Here is an 18,441-nt window from a genome sequence, read left to right as displayed (position 1 = left end):
TAAGTCTATTCAGGTTTTCTATTTCTTTGTGATGCAGTCTTGGTAGGTTTTGTTTTTTGGAAATTTCCCACTTCATCTAGGTTATCCAGTTTGTTGGAGTACAACTGCTCATTAGTTTTCTCTTATAGTCCTTTTTATTTCTATAGAATTAGTAGTAATGTTCCCATTTTCATTTTTATTTTAGTAATTTGAATCTTCTTTTTTCATCATAGCTACAGGTTTGTCATTTTGCTGATCTTTTCAAAAAATGAACTTTAAAAAAAGTTTTTTTTTAGAGAGAGACAGTTCACATGCAAGTAGGAGAGGGGGGCAGAGAGAGAAAATCTTTTTTTTTTAATTAAAAAAAATTTTTTTTCAATATATGAAGTTTATTGTCAAATTGGTTTCCATACAACACCCAGTGCTCATCCCAAAAGGTGCCCTCTTCAACACCCATCACCCACCCTCCCCTCCCTCCCACCCCCCATCAACCCTCAGTTTGTTCTCAGTTTTTAAGAGTCTCTTATGCTTTGGCTCAGAGAGAGAAAATCTTAAGCAGGCTCCACACTCAGTGCAGAGCCTGACACAGGGCTCAATCCCATAACCCTGGGATCATGACCTGAGGTGAAATCAAGAGTTGGATGCTCAACTGACTGAGCCACCCAGGCGCCCTGAAAAAACAATTGTTTCATTTATCTTCTCTATTGTTTTTTGGTTCTCTATTCTGTTGATCTCTGCTCTAACATATGGTCTTTTCTTCAATCTTTCTTCTTTCAGTTCCTCAGGCTCCATAATTTCCATTGTCCTGTCTTCAAGTGCGGTATCCTTTCTTCTGCCTAGTCAAATCTACCTTTGAATCCCTCTGGTGAATTTCTCATTTTAGTTATTGTACTTTTCAGCTCCAGAATTTTGTGCGTGTGCGGTTTCTTATGTTATCTAGCTATCTATTGACATATGTTTCATTCGTACATCATTTTCTCGAATTTCTCCCACAGCTTCCTTTAGTTTTTTGAGCGTCTTTAAGGCAGCTGTTTTAAGGTCTAATGTATCTGCCATCAGGTCTTTTTCAGAGACTTGTTTTTAAGTTTCTGTTGATTCGCTTTTTTCTTTTGAAGGGACATGTTTCCCTGTTTCTTTGCATGCCTGGTGATTTGTTTAAAACTGGAAGTTGGAATCTAATAATGTCGTAATTCTGGAAATCAGTTACTACCCTCCTGGGTTTGCTGGGGTTTTGTTGTTGTTATTGTTTTTGTATTTTGATTATTGTAGGCTGTTTCTATGCTGAGGATAATCCAGAGGTATAAACTTAAGGTCTCCTCAGGTCTTTTCTGAGCCTTTCCCTGGGCATGCATGGTCACTTTCTAATTCTCCTCATACATGCAGTTGCTTTTGAATATCCTAGTTTTTAATGTCTGGCTCCCCAAATGGGTAATATTTGAATGGGAGAGGGGAGGGCACTAGCCCTTTAAATCCACTGGAAGTCACTTTAGCCCAAGGAGGAGGGGCTTGCAACAATGGGGGAGGCACAACAATGGCTGCCCACCTCTGTGACCAGAAGCAGCCATCAGAGATCCGAGCTCAAATCCCAGGTATTTGGAGGGCAGGGTCCTTTTTGCCCTCTTGGGCTCCCATGAGCGGTGTGCAAGTTGTTCCAGGAACACATTCATAGCTGCCTGTTCCGTGGCTGGGGGTGGGGAATAGGCAGCTAAGTTGACCAACACTAACCACAATTTACCATCCAAATCTTCCTCTGGAAGTTGGAGCCTTGGTAGACTCCACAGTTCTACAAAAGTTGCATCAAATTCTGCCAGTGCAATTGTGGTCCAGGTCTGGAGATAGATTCCTGGTGCCTCCTCTCTGCCATCTTCCCAGCATCCTCTCTAAAGACTTCATTCCATCTCACAAGGTTCAGTACATAGTGTTCTCAATATTATTCTAAGCATTTTCTCATTCCCTGTATGGTGCCTTCTTTGATCAGTGAGTTATTTTAAAGTATGTTTTAATTAGCAATAATCGTGCCTCGGATAAACCTCAGTGGCTATGATACTGCCACTGTGCAAAGCTATTTTAAGGTAGGTTTGAAAATTTCCAAACTATACGCTTTTTTCCTCCAGGTTTTTGTGTTTTTATGGTCCTTTAATTATGTTGCAGACATCTGTATGATAGTGCTCCTTTGGTATTTATATTTATAAATATTCCATGTGCTTGAGAAAACAAACATTCCTTAAACGTCGTGTTAAGATGTCTAAATATATCTACCAAATAAAAAAGAAATGGAAAATCTGATTAGATCTATAATTAAAGGGGGGAGGGGGGCTGAACTGGTAGCCAACTCAAAAGAAGCAGTATTAGAGAAGCAAAAAAACCAAGGAATTATGTTCTCTGTTCTGCATTAAGGAGACTTGGCGAGTCTTTTTTTTTTTTTTTTTTTCTTTTTACAGAAATATAAAGCTTTTTATAAGCAGTCCATATAGAAACTGGGAGAAGACGACTACAACATGCTTTTTGGTAGAAATGATTTGACATAAAAATTTATTTATTTGATCGTATTTTAAAAAGCAAGGCAGAATCACATTCATTTCCTTCATAATATCTCTGTAAACAAACTGGACTTCTGAGTCCCTAGTTTGCTTTGGAAACTTTCAAAGAGCTGACCACGTGCAGTCTAGCAAGCCTCTCCTTTCCCTTCCAGGCTCTCCACCTCTTGGAAGGGTGGGGATGACAAATGGCACTAGGTAAACAGCATGTGGTTGAGCTTGCTAAACCTTTTTCACCTCCTTCCACAGGCAATAGGGTGACTGGCTTATTCTTTACCTGAAGTCACTGAGTAAGGAAACAGGTTTCGAACACAGAGAATGGAGGGAAGTTTCCAGGGTAGAGAATTTCCCGAGTTGGGAAGAGAAGGAGGAACTCAGAGCTTAACCGATTAGTTCCTTCTGCTCAGAGAGGGACATGCTAGCCATGGATCTCAGATCCCTGATCCACAGAGACATCAGTACAGACGCTCAGTTCCTTTGATTAAAATGTGTTGGAAAATCCAGCTCTGAGTAGAGAAGTAGTTTATTACAACGATGGTGCTATAAGGGGAAAATCAAAGCAGCAAAGAGAAGACAGTTCTGCCTGAGCTCCAGTGGTCACTCCACTCCTATCAGCTTTATAGTCCAACCAAAGTCAACTGGGAGAGTAAGGAGTGGTAACCGGGGCAGATAAATGAGTAGACCTCCTTCTGGATCTGGAGACCATTTCAGATCTTTTTCGATCCCCAGCATCGTTATCTGCAGAAAGTAAAAGGGAATGATCACACATCAGTGCATTGAGTACAGAATACGGCTTGAACATGATGGGAGACGGCCACACCGGGCCAGGGGAGGGCAGACGGTCTAAAAGGGGAATCAAAATGGGGGAAAACTGGGGCCAAAGGGAAGAAACAGAGATGACCTCCCATTCCTTTAAAAAAAGTTACCTCTCAGAAAGGACAGACTGAGAGGCTCCTTACCTGTGTAGTCGAGGTAGTTATGGGGGATACGAGGCTTAAGACTCCATTTTCTGGCCAGTGCAGGAAAATGGCATAAACAGTTGTTTCTCTTGAGGTATACCTGGGAAAAAAGAAACACCATTGTCAGAAATACCTGGCTTGTGACCCTGACACATAACCTTATACATCTCCCTTTCAGTTATCTACCAACTCCAAGACCTTGAGTCTGTCACTGCTGCTAGGAAGTGATGCTTACTCGGACACCAGTTAAGGTCCGCAGGAAGGAAAGAAAACAGCCTTGGAAGGCTCTTTTTGGTGATCTCTTCCATTTTCCTGCTCTACTGGGCTAGAAATTGTCTTTAAAAAATTTTAACGCTTATACTAGTTATTCCACATTGAAGCCACTTCCCTTATTATTCAAATCTTTTTTCAACCCCAAATCCGTGGGAGAACAGCAGAGGATCTAACAAGGGCAAGATGTACAATAAAGACGCATTTGTTCTGAGAGTTCACCAGGCTTAGAGAAGAGGATGAAAGTCACTAAATAGAAATTCACTCGAAACGGAAGGATGAACGTGTTTCCCCCGATCCAAAGACCTATGTGCTATGGTGTAACACCTGCAGATACCTTTCACTGAGCACTTTGTATACGCTGGGCATGCTCTCGGGCGCTTTACATAAGTTATCACACTTAACCATCACAACAACTCCGGGAAGTTAAGTATCTTTGCTCTGCTTCGCACTTGAAAAACACAGGCCCAGGGTCAAATAACTAGATTCAAAATTCCAAGTTTTGATCACAACTTCTCCACTAGTTAGCTTTGTGGTCCTAGGGTTAGGAACTGTATAGAACTGCCCTGGGTCCCCTTCTCACTTGCAACATGGGGATGATAACAGTGTCCGCTTGGTGGGGCTACTGAAGGGATTATGTGAATGGGAAGAATTTGGATTGGAGCCTAACACACTGCAGGTGCTGTGCAAGTATTGGCTATTACTATTTTTAGAGATAGGGTAACAAGGTCAAGTATGTTAACAGATGCCTTGTGGCTCCTTCCTTCACGAAGCCCACCACACCTCTCACGAGTCAAAGATATCCTGGTGGCTTCAGACATAAACTGGGGTACAAATCTAACAGCAAAAGAACGGCTCCGGGTTTCCTCAATCAAGATGGCTTCCAGCCTGGCTTCTAACACTGCAGACCCGAGGAGACGCCAGTTTGGGACGGGCCGCCGTCCTGCTCCCGCCCGCAACGAAGGACAAGCTCACCACACAGACGTCGTGTTCTTCTCCAGTTGCTTCCTCCACGGTTTAGAGGAATAGATGGCCTCCCCATTGATGCTCAGCCACTTCCCAACAGCAAGAAGCCGTTCTTGGAAGATGGGAACTATCAGCCCGTCTTTAGTTGGTCCAATGTTGAGAAGGTAGTTGCCTCCCAAGCTCACTGTCTGAACCAGTTCCTGGAGAGAGCAGAACAGTGAAACCATAGCTACGAGTGCCAAGCCCAGCATGATGCTGAGAACACATAGGTATTTTTTTTATTTAAAAAAAATTCTTTTTTTAAACGTTTATTTATTTTTGAGACGGAGAGAGACAGAGCATGAACGGGGGAGGGTCAGAGAGAGAGGGAGACACAGAATCTGAAACACATAGGTATTAAGAAAAAGAATCTCCTTTGGTGAATAGCCTTTATCCTTTTGAAAATGCCATATATTTTTTGTCATTATGAAAGCAGGACGGGCTTATATGAGAAAACTGAAAAAATCCTGCTACAGAGTGAGTGGAGAAATAGATTAACTTGAATTCCAGGAAGTGATCATGGGTGCTTCCGTGTCAGCCTGCACTTCCCACGGTGCGGCACGCACTGGGAAGGTCATGTGTCAGAAGGGCAAAATGTGAGCAGGGAAGGGGAGGACAAAACACTTTGCTGTGATGTGATCCCATGGAGCCACATAGAATACGGGGATAAGACAAGAGAGATTTTGAGGGGGTGCTAGGGGCACTTTGGGGACATGGACGAGATCTGCAGAATTCGGGACGCTCTGTATGAAATGGGCTATGTAGCCTGGTGGCTCAGTCGGTTAAGTGTCCGCCTTTGGCTCAGGTCGTGATCTTACGGTTTGTGGGTTCGAGCCCCGCGTCGGGCTCTGTGCTGACAGTTCGGAGCCTGGAGCCTGCTTGGGATTCTATGTCTCCCTCTCTCTCTGCCCCTCCCCCACTCGTGCTCTGTCTCTCTCCCTCTCTCAAAAATAAATAAATAAACATTAAAAAAAAAAAAGAAATGGGCTACATAAATGTATATGCTGCCTCTCTGGGAAAAGATGCTGTAAAGAAATATATTCTTCAAGGCTTCTGGAGTCGGGTGTGTGTGTGTGTGTGTGTGTGTGTGTGTGTGTGTGTGTGTGTATGTGTGTGTGTATTTACTATGACCTCAAACAGGTGCACTTCAAGGAGGCCCAGAAAAATTATGGTTACACTCATAAAATTTTAAAAAGGAGACTTTGTTACAGTATCCCAAAGACACTACACCACCAACTTTTGATACTCCCTTCTGGTCTTTTTCCTATGCAGTGGAAATAGATTTTATATAGCTGTGGTAATTCATAACTTATTTTTTCACGCAATCCCCAGGCACTGACCCAATATTACATTCATAAACTTTTTAATGGTTAAGGAAAATCCCCAAATCTACTTAAATATCCCCTTACGGCTGCCAGAAATGAACACAATCCGCATGTCCAACTGCAGATAATCCTGGGAAGAACATCTCTGTATGTAAAACCTTCTTCTGTAATTACAATGATTTCCTTAGGACAGGTTTCTGTGGGTATGTTCAATGACCCCAGTGGGTCTATAGATCGACCTGCACTTCCATCCCAGAATGCTCCCACCACTCTTAGTTAGAAGGCTAGTTTGAGATAGTAGTTAACAAACACCTAACTCGTAAGTGTTCTTACCGAAACGATTTCACACTCAGTTGCGACGTCAGATATCACCATGTTGCGACGATAGCCCCAGGAGACCTTGTCTATGGAGCTACACATTTCCCACTTGTGATCTGGCAAGCTCTCTGGCTTGAATTTATCCTGACAGTTGTAGTATCCTCCATGGTGACAGGAACAGTTCTGACCCCATCGGTCATTTACCACTACCTTGTCCTAAAGGAAGAAAGAGTACTGGGTCACCAGAGGTAAAACCACCTAGCCTCCTTATGTAATGCTGTTTGGTAAATTAAGTATGTATCTGGACAGAAGGAGCAGACTTGGTCTACAACAGTGGTTCTCGTTTGGGGGCTGTTTTACTCTGGAGACTTTTGGCAAAGTCTGGAGACATTTTTGGTTGCCACAGTCGGGGTGGTGCTATTGCTATCTATGGGTAGAGGCCAGGGATGCTGTTAAATGTCTCACAACAAAACATCCAGCCCCAAATGTCAACAGTGCTAGGCTGAGAAACCCTGCTAGGCCCATAGGTAACGTCAGAGCTGGGAGAGCCTGTTTTAAAGACCATCTGGTAAACCACTTCTTCTGTAAAGGAGAAATGGAGAGAAGACTTGCCCAAGGTCACATCCCTGGGCAGAGTTTCAGGAAGCTGGGATTGTGAAGCTGGTAGGTGAACCCAGCCCAAGATGCTTTCCACTATATAACCCTGACTTCCTTTTCCTAGGTAAAGAAAAGTCAGCAAATATTCTTTTCCTTCCTTCAAATCTTTGCTGCACTCTGAGAAATTACGCAGATTATCTCAATGTTAATGATTAATACTACCATTATGCTCGTGCTGGCATATCTAAGGTGAATAAAACAGTTTTTGTCCTTAGAGATCCAGCAGAGACTGGCTGAGGAGACAGACGTGTGGACAATATGACAGCACAGCAGAGTTAATTACCTAACTTAAAGGGGAAACACTAATCCGGGAGTGTTTCTTAATTCTAGCAAAGAATATGAATTGTCAGGAGCCAGATTTAGTTAACATTTAACTAATACTTATTAGGTGCCTAACTGGCTAAGTACTGTTCTTGGGGTTGGGGATGTAGCAATGAATAGACCCAAAACCTTGCCCTCAGAAAGCTGATCCTTTACTGAGAGAGAGTTAAGAAACAAGGCAAGTGACATCTGAAAAATGTTAAGCCAGGCAGTGCTATGGGAAAAAGCCAGCAGGGAGACAGGGGCATGCTGCAGTTTCAGACAGGGGGACTAGGAAGGCTGCACGAATCAGATGAGCTCTGGGGGAAGACTGGAGGAAGCACAGGAGGGAGCCATGTGGGAATTACGGACAGAAGGAACAGTAAGGAAAAGGGACTTCTCCTAAAAGCACTTTCCCAAGACGAGCATAGCTCCGAAATAACCCTCCTTCCTAACGCACGAGAAAGCGTAGAACGAGAGTGTGCAGAACAGCATCTGCAGCGTCCCACCCGAGGGTGCACATCGGAACCGGTCCAGGGTGAGCACCTTGGGGAAAGCCCGTTTTAAGCTGTGCCCCCTGAGTCCCTCCACACTTGGCAAATCCCAGAAAAGCACTCTTAACTTCTAGGTGTCACATCGGTTTTTCCCTTTTTACCTCCTGAATTTAGTAACAGTTACCCAATAAGCTCCTTAGGAGGTTTATGAATCTACCAAGATAGCTCAGTACAACCTGGTGCTATACTTGGATTTTTCTTGAAAATCCACAACAAATCCAGAATATGCAGAATTGTTAAATTTTTGTGCGGTGAAGACCCAGGCTTCTGTGACTTTGTAAGCGTACGGAAATACAAACCAGAAACGGGCAGCTGAGTATGTAGCAGGGGGGAGGAGGAGGGGGAGGGGAGGGAGGCAAAGTTCCGTCAAGAATTTGGATAGAAGGGAAAGGAAATTTCCTCGAGAGTTAAACCACATGACCAACACAGATTAGGTACAGTCATAAATATGTACATCTCATTCCCATCATTTAATTTTTATGTTTTGTCTATTAATTTGGGGGGGGGGGCTGGGTTTTTTTTTTTTCCATTTATAATGTTCGTGTGGTTAATAGTATATTTTACTTTCTCTGAGTCTCTGGGATTTCTACATACTGCTTCTATTCTACTCCTTAAATTTAACAAGATGTAAACCTCTGTTGTCAAAGTCAAGAATCAAAGGTGGCTCAGCCCATTGAGCGTCCAACTTCAGCTCAGGTCATGATCTCACCATCTGTGAGTTCGAGCCCCGTGTCGGGCTCTGTGCTGACAGCTCAGGGCCTGGAGCCTGCTTCGGATTCTGTGTCTCCCTCGCTCTCTGCCCCTCCCCCGCTCATGCTCGGTCTCTCAAGAACAAGTAAATATTAAAAAAAAAAATTTAAATCAAGAATTAAAGAAGAAAAAGAAAAGCTTATACTCTAAGGAAGGGGGGAAAAGGAGAAACCTTTACTTTCCATGAAGTCCCCTGGTCCCTACCACCTCCCCGTTGCTATTAGTATTTATTATTGTTGCTGTTGTCACTGTTATTACTCCAGATCTTGGCTCCTTACTCTTTCTTTTCTCATAACAGACAAATAAGAGAGAAGTCATACAATCACATGCCTTGACTGGGCTATCATTGTAGAGCCAAGAAAGAAACTCTGTAGAGTTCCAGTAAGTATCAGGACATTCCCACTCTCCATCAGACCAAATCAAGTCAGGTTCATACCTGAAAGATACACAATTAGGAAAGTTTATCATCTGAATCTGTTCGCAGTAAGGTCTTACGGATCTATTTTGTAACAAATATAAAAATTTCTCCCATTTTGAAAGTACCAAAAAATTACGTGGTGCAGAGAATGTGGAAAACTAAAGAGACAAAAACAACAGCTGTAACTGTTATGGTTGCTCATATAACCGCTGTTTAATACACAATATTTTGGTATATTTCCTCCTAATCTTTTTTCAATGTCTTCCGAAAAAAGAGTCGTAATCGGTATATATACAATTTGATTTCCTTCCAGCAACTACTTCTGATCAAGAGTGGTGCTCCAGAACTGTAGGATTAAGGTGTCTGCTTTTAAGATGTATTAAGCGCTTCGGGGCGCCTGGGTGGCTCAGTCGGTTAAGCGTCCGACTTCGGCTCGGGTCATGATCTCGCGGTCTGTGACTTCTAGTCCCGCGTCGGGCTCTGTGCTGACAGCTCAGAGCCTGGAGCCCGCGTCGGATTCTGTGTCTCCCTCTCTCTCTGCCCCTCCCCCACTCACAATGTCTCTCAAAAATGAATAAATGTTAAAAAAAACAAAAAAGCTTCAACTATTCCACCAAATGCACTGTTTTTGGACAACTGCCATAGCCTCAACTATAAAGGATCTTTTGAGTCCACTTGAGCCACAGCTGCACCTTTCACATATTGACACTCTGAGCTCTGTGCGGCGTGAGCACACGCACCTATGAGGTAAGCACGATTATTCCCATTTAGAGAGCAAGAACCTGACGCTCAGCAGGGCAGTGTGTTTTAGGTGGCAAAGCCTGTAAGGAATAGGAGCTGAAACTCATGCGCAAATTTACCCGATCCTGATCCTGTGCTGTGCTCTGTAAGCAGGACAGCAAGTGGACTTCAGGAAAAAGACTGCCTGTCTGAGAGGCAAGATAAAACGCAGGTGGCCTGTGTGGTACCGCGTATGAGAAACTGTACTAGGCACTTTATACTCATCATTACCTCATTAGTTTTCACAACAGCCCTGCAGTGTCTATTAACCTCCTTTCACAGATGAAGAAACTGAGATCTAGACAGATTAAGGAGTTTGTTCAAGGCCATACAGCCAGCAAGAAAAAGAACCGGGTTTCAGATCCAGTTCCGTCGGGACTCCGAACCTCTGCGGGTCTCTTACGACCGTACTATTATTTCCTTAGGGAAGTCATCTGGATGCAAGGAGTTTTGTTTTTGTTTTGGTCTAAAATGAGAGTCCAGGGGCGCCTGGGTGGCGCAGTCGGTTAAGCGTCCGACTTCAGCCAGGTCACGATCTCGCGGTCCGTGAGTTCGAGCCCCGCGTCAGGCTCTGGGCTGATGGCTCGGAGCCTGGAGCCTGTTTCCCATTCTGTGTCTCCCTCTCTCTCTGCCCCTCCCCCGTTCATGCTCTGTCTCTCTCTGTCCCAAAAATAAATAAAAAACGTTGAAAAAAAAAAAAAATTAAAATGAGAGTCCAGGCAGAGATGGCTGCCGCTAGAGTCTTGAAGGTTCACCATCCTCTACGAGGTGGCACGCCCAGGTGCGAGAAGGGCAAACTAGAAATAAAACATGGTGAAGACTAGTGATGAACCCCAATGTGAAAGTGATCGTTTTAATGATAATAATGATAACGCCACCCTTTTTCTGTACAAGCAAGGTGACAGATACTTTTCACATATTGTTCTGAGCCCTATGTAAAAGGCACTATTTCCCTACTTTACACGGTGAGAATCTGAAGCTCAGAAGGGTAGTCATTTAAGGCTTGTAACAAGAGCCAGGGTTCAAATGCAAACCTGCCGGATGCCAAATCCTACGCAGGGGCTTGTTGCCCCTCTGCAAGGTCCCGACAGAGAAAACTACATGTAAAGAGGGACTGAAGTTTTGACTTAACCACCATCCTTGGTTTTGTTCATTTTAACCTATAAAGACAATTATGACCACATTATGGGAGTTTTGAGAAGTAGAGGAGGAAAAAAATATACTCTGTCTTAATACAAACCACCATTCTTATTTTGATGTCTTGTAGATTTTTTTCCATAGTCCTTCTTTTCCCCTTCCCCCAACTTAACAGTATCCTATAGGAAGCTCTAATTTCACTGATAAAAGTCGTAAGACCAAAAAGGATTTTTTTTTTTTTTTTTTTTTTTACCTGTAAACAAGGTCGTACAGTTCTGGCATTGTTTTTGCATACACAAAATGCTGTGTTTTGAAGCCATTTTTCTTATCAAGTAGGTAGAGTGGGTGGAACCATTCTAACAGTGAGTGATAGAGTCCATAACGCATGTTCCTGAAAAAGAAAAACAGAACAGTACCTGTCCAGTAAGCAAAGAAAAAATAATTTAGTTTAAGAAAAATCAGTGACAGCATTTTACATCTCAGTGAAAGTCACCCGTAAGGGTATGCAGGGCAGTGGGATCCCAAACCATTTCCTTAAATTATGTCTTATCATTAACTTAAACAAGATGATTGGGTTTTTGATAATACACATGACTACTTTTTATACATAACTATCTTAACACCAAATGTTCTTTAAACCATATTTTATCTATGTCCATTATCTCAGTAATGACACATAGTTCTTTTTTAAGAACTGTTTTTCTTCCAGTAAAGATACTGGAAAATAGAAAAAATAGAAAAAATAGAAAATAGAAAATATTATAAATATATATAAATATATATAATATATAATTATAAATATAATAATATATAATTATATATATAATATATTGTATTATAATATAATATATAATATATATTATATATAATTATATATAATATATTGTAATATAATATAATATAATATAATATTATATTATAAATATATATAAATATAAAAAATAGAAAAAATAGAAAAAAATATAAAGAATATCCAAAATCTTATCTCTCAGAAGTGATCATTAGTAACATTTTCTATTTAGTTGAAATTAATGAATACAGGTTTATTGTTTCATTTACCTAAGATTTACTAATAGTTCTTAACATTGAAATGTTAAGAATTCTTAGCCAAAATGAAAAAGGGTCAAAGTGACCTATTTTTGTACACAATAAAACTTGTTTTGAGTTCTAAGTGGTGAGTGTCACAGAAATGCTATACTCAGTAAGAAGTAAGGATAACATTGCAACCGCACAGATAAGGCAGAAAGAATTAAAGTGTTTCATCATATGACCTGGGGCCTAACCAGGTACAAAGAAGGTAAAAATCAAGGATGGTAAAATCCAGATCTCATCAACATCTCAGAGTTTTACAGCAGGACTGTGAGCCAAGCACAGCATTGGGAGACTGAATATTGAACAGGTGACCAGAGTCAGTAAACGCTTTCTTTATGGCCACATAGCATTTTAGACTTTGTGGGCCTCACGGTCTCTATCACAACTCTGAAGTTGCAGCCTGAGGCAGCCCCAGACATAACCCATAAATGAGTGGACGTGCCTGTGTTCCAATCAAACTTTATTTATACAAACAGGCAGCTGGCCTATCCCTGAAACAGGGCAGCAAGTTTACCAAATCACAAAAGAGCGGGATTGGGCAGGGGACAAACACTACTTTTCCTCTCTACAGGCAAACATACCTAGAATTGTAGGGCACAAAACCAGGATAATGGGGTTCAAAGCCCACCTCTACCATTTCCTAGCTCTTTGATCTTGGGAAGTTACTTTTTTTTTTTTTTTTTAATGTTTAACGTTTATTTGAGAGAGAGAGAGAGAGAGAGAGAGAGAGAGGGAGCGAGTGCACCAGCAGAGAGAAGGAGAGAAAATCCCAAGTAGGCTCCGAGCTCTTGGCACAGAGCCTGATGGGGGGGGGGGGGGGGGGGGGGCTCCATCCCAGGAACAGTGAGAGCATGACCTGAGCCGAAATCAAGAGTCTGATGCTTAACTGACTGAGCCCCCCAGGTGCCCCTTGGGAAAGTTACTTCTTATTAAGTTGATAAATATTAGGAAGCATTAATTAGAATCAACCAAGCGGCTCCTCGCCTCACTTTTCAGCTGCTCTAACTGCCCTTTTCAGTTCCCTCTGGATCTACCATTCAGCCAGACTTTCTCCGAATGCCTGCAAAGCTGCGTGTTGACAGCTAAGGGGGGCACAGAGATGACAGACCCAGTCCTTCATCAGCCACCAGAAAAGGCCTTGGGTTGCAAGGCCTTCCAGAAAGAATCCTTCACAGGGTGCAAATGAGGCATTGTGGGCTACTCTGGGTATCCTTCACCTAAACAAGGCCATGACCTTCTCTCACGGTATCATGGAAAGTTCAGGCATGAAAAGCGCTGGGCATCAGAGCCTGCTAATTCAAAGGCCAGGCTACTCGCTGAACGTAAACTTAGACGACACGTAAGATCGGAGGGAAATGGTGCATCAAAAGACATGAAAGAGTAACCATCTGTAGATGCCTACCTCTTCTGAACAGCTTTTCCCAACTCACCAACCAAATCTCGATGGGGACCCACATCCTTGGAGTTCCAGTTCCAAGACACAGGACTTGGCCAGTTTGTGAAGCCTTCGTGATGCTTTGTTGTCAGGACTACGTATCTGTGGACATCAAAACTACATGAGCAAAGGAAGCAGGCGGCGGCGGGCCACAAGCATGAACTTGCCCAGCATGCCTGAGGGTTTTAAAAATGGTCCGGAGAACGTGATTACAGAAAACGTACTTGCATATGGTTAATTGCATTAGCGACACCCAGGGAGCTGCTGCAGTCACAAACCCCCATGGGGAGTTTTAGGAATGGAAGCAAACTTAAGGAGGACCATTCTTTAGTCCCCAGCCAAGGAGGACGCCCAGAGGGAAGGGAGGAGTAGATAAGGGAAAAGAAGTGCACCTTAGCTCTCCAGTTCTGGAAATAGCAGATGATAGAAAAGTAAAGGCAAAGGTCACCTGGATTGCCTCTCACTTACAGAGGTGACAAAAGACCAAAAGAACTGGTGAGAAAAATGTTGAAATAACCAAATCACTCAACATCTCATTTGCTTTAATGGCAGAAAAACAGAGGAAGCCTGCAGGTGATAATTTAATCACTGGCTGAGGTAGGGAGCTCTAAGACTTGAAAGGCCAGATAGTACTTCAGCCTTTGTGGCCCCCACTCCTCTCCGTAGCATATCCTTTCTTTTTTAAACCCTTTAAAATGTAAAAACCATTCTCATCTCATGGAACTTATAGAAACAGGCCATCTCTCGGGCCACAGTATGCAGACCCCTGGTGTGGTGGAAAGAACCTTCGCCTTGGAGTCATGAGATTTGGATGCAGGACATTAGTTCCCTTCCTCTGTCTGGGCTAGTCACCTGGGCTACAAAATAAGGGGTCTGGACAAAGGATGTCTCCCAGATTTTAATTTTTTGTCATTTGTAAAGTATGGATCTCTAAGGCTCCCATTAGACAGTGACCACCACCTCCATTTGGTCAAGCCTTATGTTCCCACATATTTATTGGCAAACACTAGTAAGAGTCAGCTGTAATTTTTCTTTAGGACAAAAGAACTTACCCAAGGGAAACTAAAACCCAGAAAATGACTGAGAAGACAAGGTAAGGGTGGAAGGCCACTCTAAGCCAGGAGCCCAGAAACCTCCCTGCCTCCATTCTTACCCTCTTCCAACCTGCTTCCCTCCTGGCCGCCAAGCTGATTCTTCTAGAAGCTGAAGGGAACCATCCCCTGACTTCACACCTGACTTCACACACTGCCCTCATGGATTAGTCCTTCAGGATTGGCCCCAGCCTCTCCTTTCCCCATTTCAGCATGCCACACTCTCAGTTCTCTGCACCGACCACACTCAAGCTCCAACAGTTATCAAAAGAGTTCAGACATTTCTTGAGCACTTTCTGTGTGCAGGGCACTGAGAAGAAGCAGGTGAGTGAGAACTGGTACTGTCGTCCAAATGGACTGCACACCAGAACTCCCCTCCCCTCCCTCTTCCCCTGGGAGATATTAATGCTGAAACGAACTAAATACACCCCCTTTCTATCACCATGGAAGGAGGCTGCAGGGAGGTAACAAAACTCCAGACCACTGGATTAAAATTCTGGAATCCTGATTGTTTTGTTGACCTGGAAGGACATTAGGTATCAGAGCTCAATCGTCTCGATCAACAGGTGTAGACCAGGGGGCTTTCCAGACCACCACCTCCCTGAAAGCTTTATTTTCTTCGAACCCCCCAGCAGACGCGCCTTCTCCTGATCAGGAGTGCTACATTCAGTTCTGCATCCTTCAGGAGGCAAATCACAGGCCCCGGGGGGGACCTTAAGTCAGCCGGGCAGCCGTGCGACCCGGGGACAGCGGCCTCGCCTCCCCCCCCCTCCCGCCCCGCCCCCACTCAGTTCCCACCTGCCCAACGTCAGCCCGAGCCGGGAACGCGAGCTCCGCCGGTCCCCGCGGCGACACTCACTTGGCCCCGGCCGCCTGGAAGAGATCGGCCCAGCTGTCCGGGTTGAAGAAGCGCGCGGTGAATTGCGGCCCGAAGTCGGCGTAGCTGAAGCCGGGCGGGTAGTTGTCCCTCATGAACTGCTCGTACTGCGGCAGCCCCTCGCCCTTCCAGTGCCACCAGAACCACTCGCTGCCCCAGGCCGGCACCGAGAACACGCCCCAGTGCACGAACACCCCGAACTTGGCCTTGTCGAACCACTCCGGCAGCGGCCGGGAGTCCAGACTCTGCCAGTCCGGGGTATAACGGGGCTGAGGCCGGAACCCGCGCACGTATGCGGCTCGGGGCAGCACCAGCAGCAGCAGCACCAGCCCGGCGCCCACCTCCCGCGACTTCATCTCGGAGAACCGAGTGGCGGACTCCGAGCCTCCTCTCCGCTTCTTAACGCGCAGGTGCGGGCCGCCCGGTTCCGCCTACTCCAACTAATGATTGGCTCGGAAGGGAAAAGGGGCGTGTCAACCTAGGCGGCTTGGCGACTGTGTTCCTCTCCGCCGCGGCTTTTCCTGCAGCGCCCTCTGGCGCTCAAAAGGAGAAAAACGCAAAGGGTCGTTGACCGTGGTCCCTGAGGGATGAGGGAGTCACAGCTGGGTTAAATCGTGGGGGTGAGGAAGGCCTGGCGAGTGCTGAGAGCTGGGACTAGTGCATTTTGTCATTGGGAGCCATAGAGGACTTTTCGAACGTTAGTAGAGAAGAGCCAGCCTGGAGGCAGGAATACCAGATGGAAGGGCATAGTGACGGCCCAGGCAGAAATGCGGGCTAGAGGGATGGTGGAGGCATTGCCAGGGAAGAAGAGGGGGAAGAGAGGGCGCCGAGAGAGGAAGAGCCTGTGGTCACTGTGCCCGTCTAATATTTACTGAACTTGCTTTGGGCATTCTGAGGCAATTCAAAGAGTGTAATATCTAATTGGAAAAATGAGACCCTAGAGAACAAACCGAGGGTGGCTGGAGGGGCTGTGGGTGGGGGGATGGGCTAAATGGTCAAGGGGCGTTGAGGAAGACATTTGTTGGGATGAGCACTGGGTGTTATACATAGGGGATGAGTCACTGGAATCTACCCCTGAAATCATTATTGCTCTATATGCTAACAAGGATGTAAATTAAAAATAAACAAATGAAACAAAACCAAACAAAAAAACAAGACCCGGGCACAGGCTGCCACTAAGGAACGTTTTTAGAAGAGCAGAGTGAGAAAATTGAGAGCCCCAGGCCCAAGGAGCGCCCGTGTCAACTTTGTCTCTCAGGGATGTCGCCAGCTTCTCTACCCTTTTAACGCCGTGTGCTCAAACAGGTGAGGCCAGCAGGTGGGGGAAGCCCAATGACCCCATGTGGCACAGCCAGTCCCCATGTATCAGTGAGAGAGCTGAGGCACATCAGAGTTTGAAGGGACTTTGGAGACCCTGGACACTATCCGCTTCCCTACTTATGGAGGAGGAAACTGAGAGCCAGAGAGGGGACTGGAGTTGCCCGCGGATCACGAGGCTAGTTTGAGCCGGAGGTGGGACCAGAATCCAGGTCTCCAGATGTGGAATCTGTGCCTCTCCTCTATAGGCTGCATCTTTCTGGGAGGGGTTGGAGCCTGTGTTGACAAAACCAAGCACTTCCTCATTCAAGGAGTGATAAGGAAATACAGTGGTGTTGCTGATTGAACAGCTAGTTTATCTTCTGTGTGTCTTTCTCTGCAAGATTATGTTAACATAGTGCCCAGAACAGTAAGCATGGACCACCTCGAGAAACCTAACCCAACCCATTTGCACACATCTTGTAGTGATCAGAGTGAGTAATGGGCTCTGACGTTATGGAACTTATCTTGGGGAAGGTAAAATGGGACACTGTGACCTTCACGTCTCCTTATTCTCCTCACCAAAATGTAAATCTGCAGGGACAGGTAGGTGAGAGGCATGGTGACGGTGTGGACAAAACCGGAAGTTGGGAGACCTGCATTTTTGGCACTGGGTATCACCTTGTTGGCTCTTCTTGGGCAAGTCTCGTCCACTGTCTAGGTCCGTTCCCTCATCTCAATAATAAGGAGAGTTCTCAGTGAAATCCACGGACCCCTTTCCCCACTTGCTCTCCTCCTCCATAAACTCGAGTTCTTTACTTAGAGCAGAAATTGAGTGTGAATGTGAAAAGAGAGAGGTAGGAAGTGTGGAAGTGCAAATGATTTTTAAACTCCAGTTTCATTCGTTAAACAATAAATATTTGCTGAGTGTCAATTTATGCCAGGCACTTGGGGCATTTTCTTTGCTAAAATGAGAGCAGACCCCACGAATGATTAAAGAAAGGCATGCCCAAACTTTAAGGAATCACAAATTCACCTTAAAAAAATCATGCCAGGATGCCTGGATGGTTCAGTCGGTTAAGCATCCGACTTCAGCTCAGGTCGTGAGCTCACAGTTCGTGAGTTCGAGCCCCACGTTGGGCTCTGTGCTGCTGGCTCAGAGCCTGGAGCCTGCTTTGGATTCTCCCTCCCTCTCTCTCTCTCTCTCTCTCTGCCCCTCCCCCACTTGTGCTCTCTTTCTCTCAAAAATAAATAAACATTTTTAAAAAATTAAAAAAAAAATCATTCCATGTCTTTGCCTTACAAAAAGATAGGCATCTGGGTTAAAAGAAAGTTTGATTTTCCAAAATGGTTTTCAGGAGCAGTTTAGTCCCACAAGTATTGACCAGCCCTCTTAAGACTCTATGCTGGGTTGTCAGGGAGCACTGGGGACCAGGAGGTGAACGTGTAGCTCATCTCATGGGGGGAGACTAGCCAGTGACTGCCATTTAACACAGTCCATGATCTGGGCTGTAACACAGGGGTAGGATTTGTCCTTGGGGGTTGTACTGAAATGAATAATGGCCACCCCCAAACTTCATGTACACTCGGAACCAGTGAATGTTTCCTTATTTGAAAATAGCCTTTGTAGATGTCATTTGTTAAATTATGATGAAGTCATA

At 44.7% G+C, this 18,441-nt stretch overlaps 1 protein-coding gene and 1 pseudogene across 1 annotated transcript; both read right to left on the bottom strand.

Moving 5' to 3' along the window:
- Positions 1 to 1,888: 1,888 nt before the first annotated feature.
- Positions 1,889 to 2,043, bottom strand: LOC131505740 (U4 spliceosomal RNA; annotated as a pseudogene).
- A 451-nt stretch (positions 2,044 to 2,494) lies between these two features.
- Positions 2,495 to 15,894, bottom strand: FUCA1 (alpha-L-fucosidase 1). Its single transcript, XM_058718655.1, has 8 exons — positions 15,467 to 15,894; positions 13,484 to 13,618; positions 11,243 to 11,380; positions 8,985 to 9,090; positions 6,409 to 6,609; positions 4,721 to 4,911; positions 3,476 to 3,575; positions 2,495 to 3,254 (listed from the first exon to the last, which is right to left on the bottom strand). Exons 1-8 carry the CDS (start codon positions 15,838 to 15,840, stop codon positions 3,114 to 3,116), a joined length of 1,386 nt encoding a protein of 461 aa, XP_058574638.1. The 5' UTR covers positions 15,841 to 15,894; the 3' UTR covers positions 2,495 to 3,113.
- Between the last annotated feature and the right edge of the window lie 2,547 nt (positions 15,895 to 18,441).

Source organism: Neofelis nebulosa, chromosome 2 (assembly GCF_028018385.1).
Source record: "Neofelis nebulosa isolate mNeoNeb1 chromosome 2, mNeoNeb1.pri, whole genome shotgun sequence".
In the NCBI taxonomy this organism is placed as follows: Eukaryota; Metazoa; Chordata; class Mammalia; order Carnivora; family Felidae; genus Neofelis; species Neofelis nebulosa.
The sequence above is the reverse complement of the archived record's forward strand: the minus strand, read 5'-3'. Positions and strand labels throughout refer to the sequence as shown.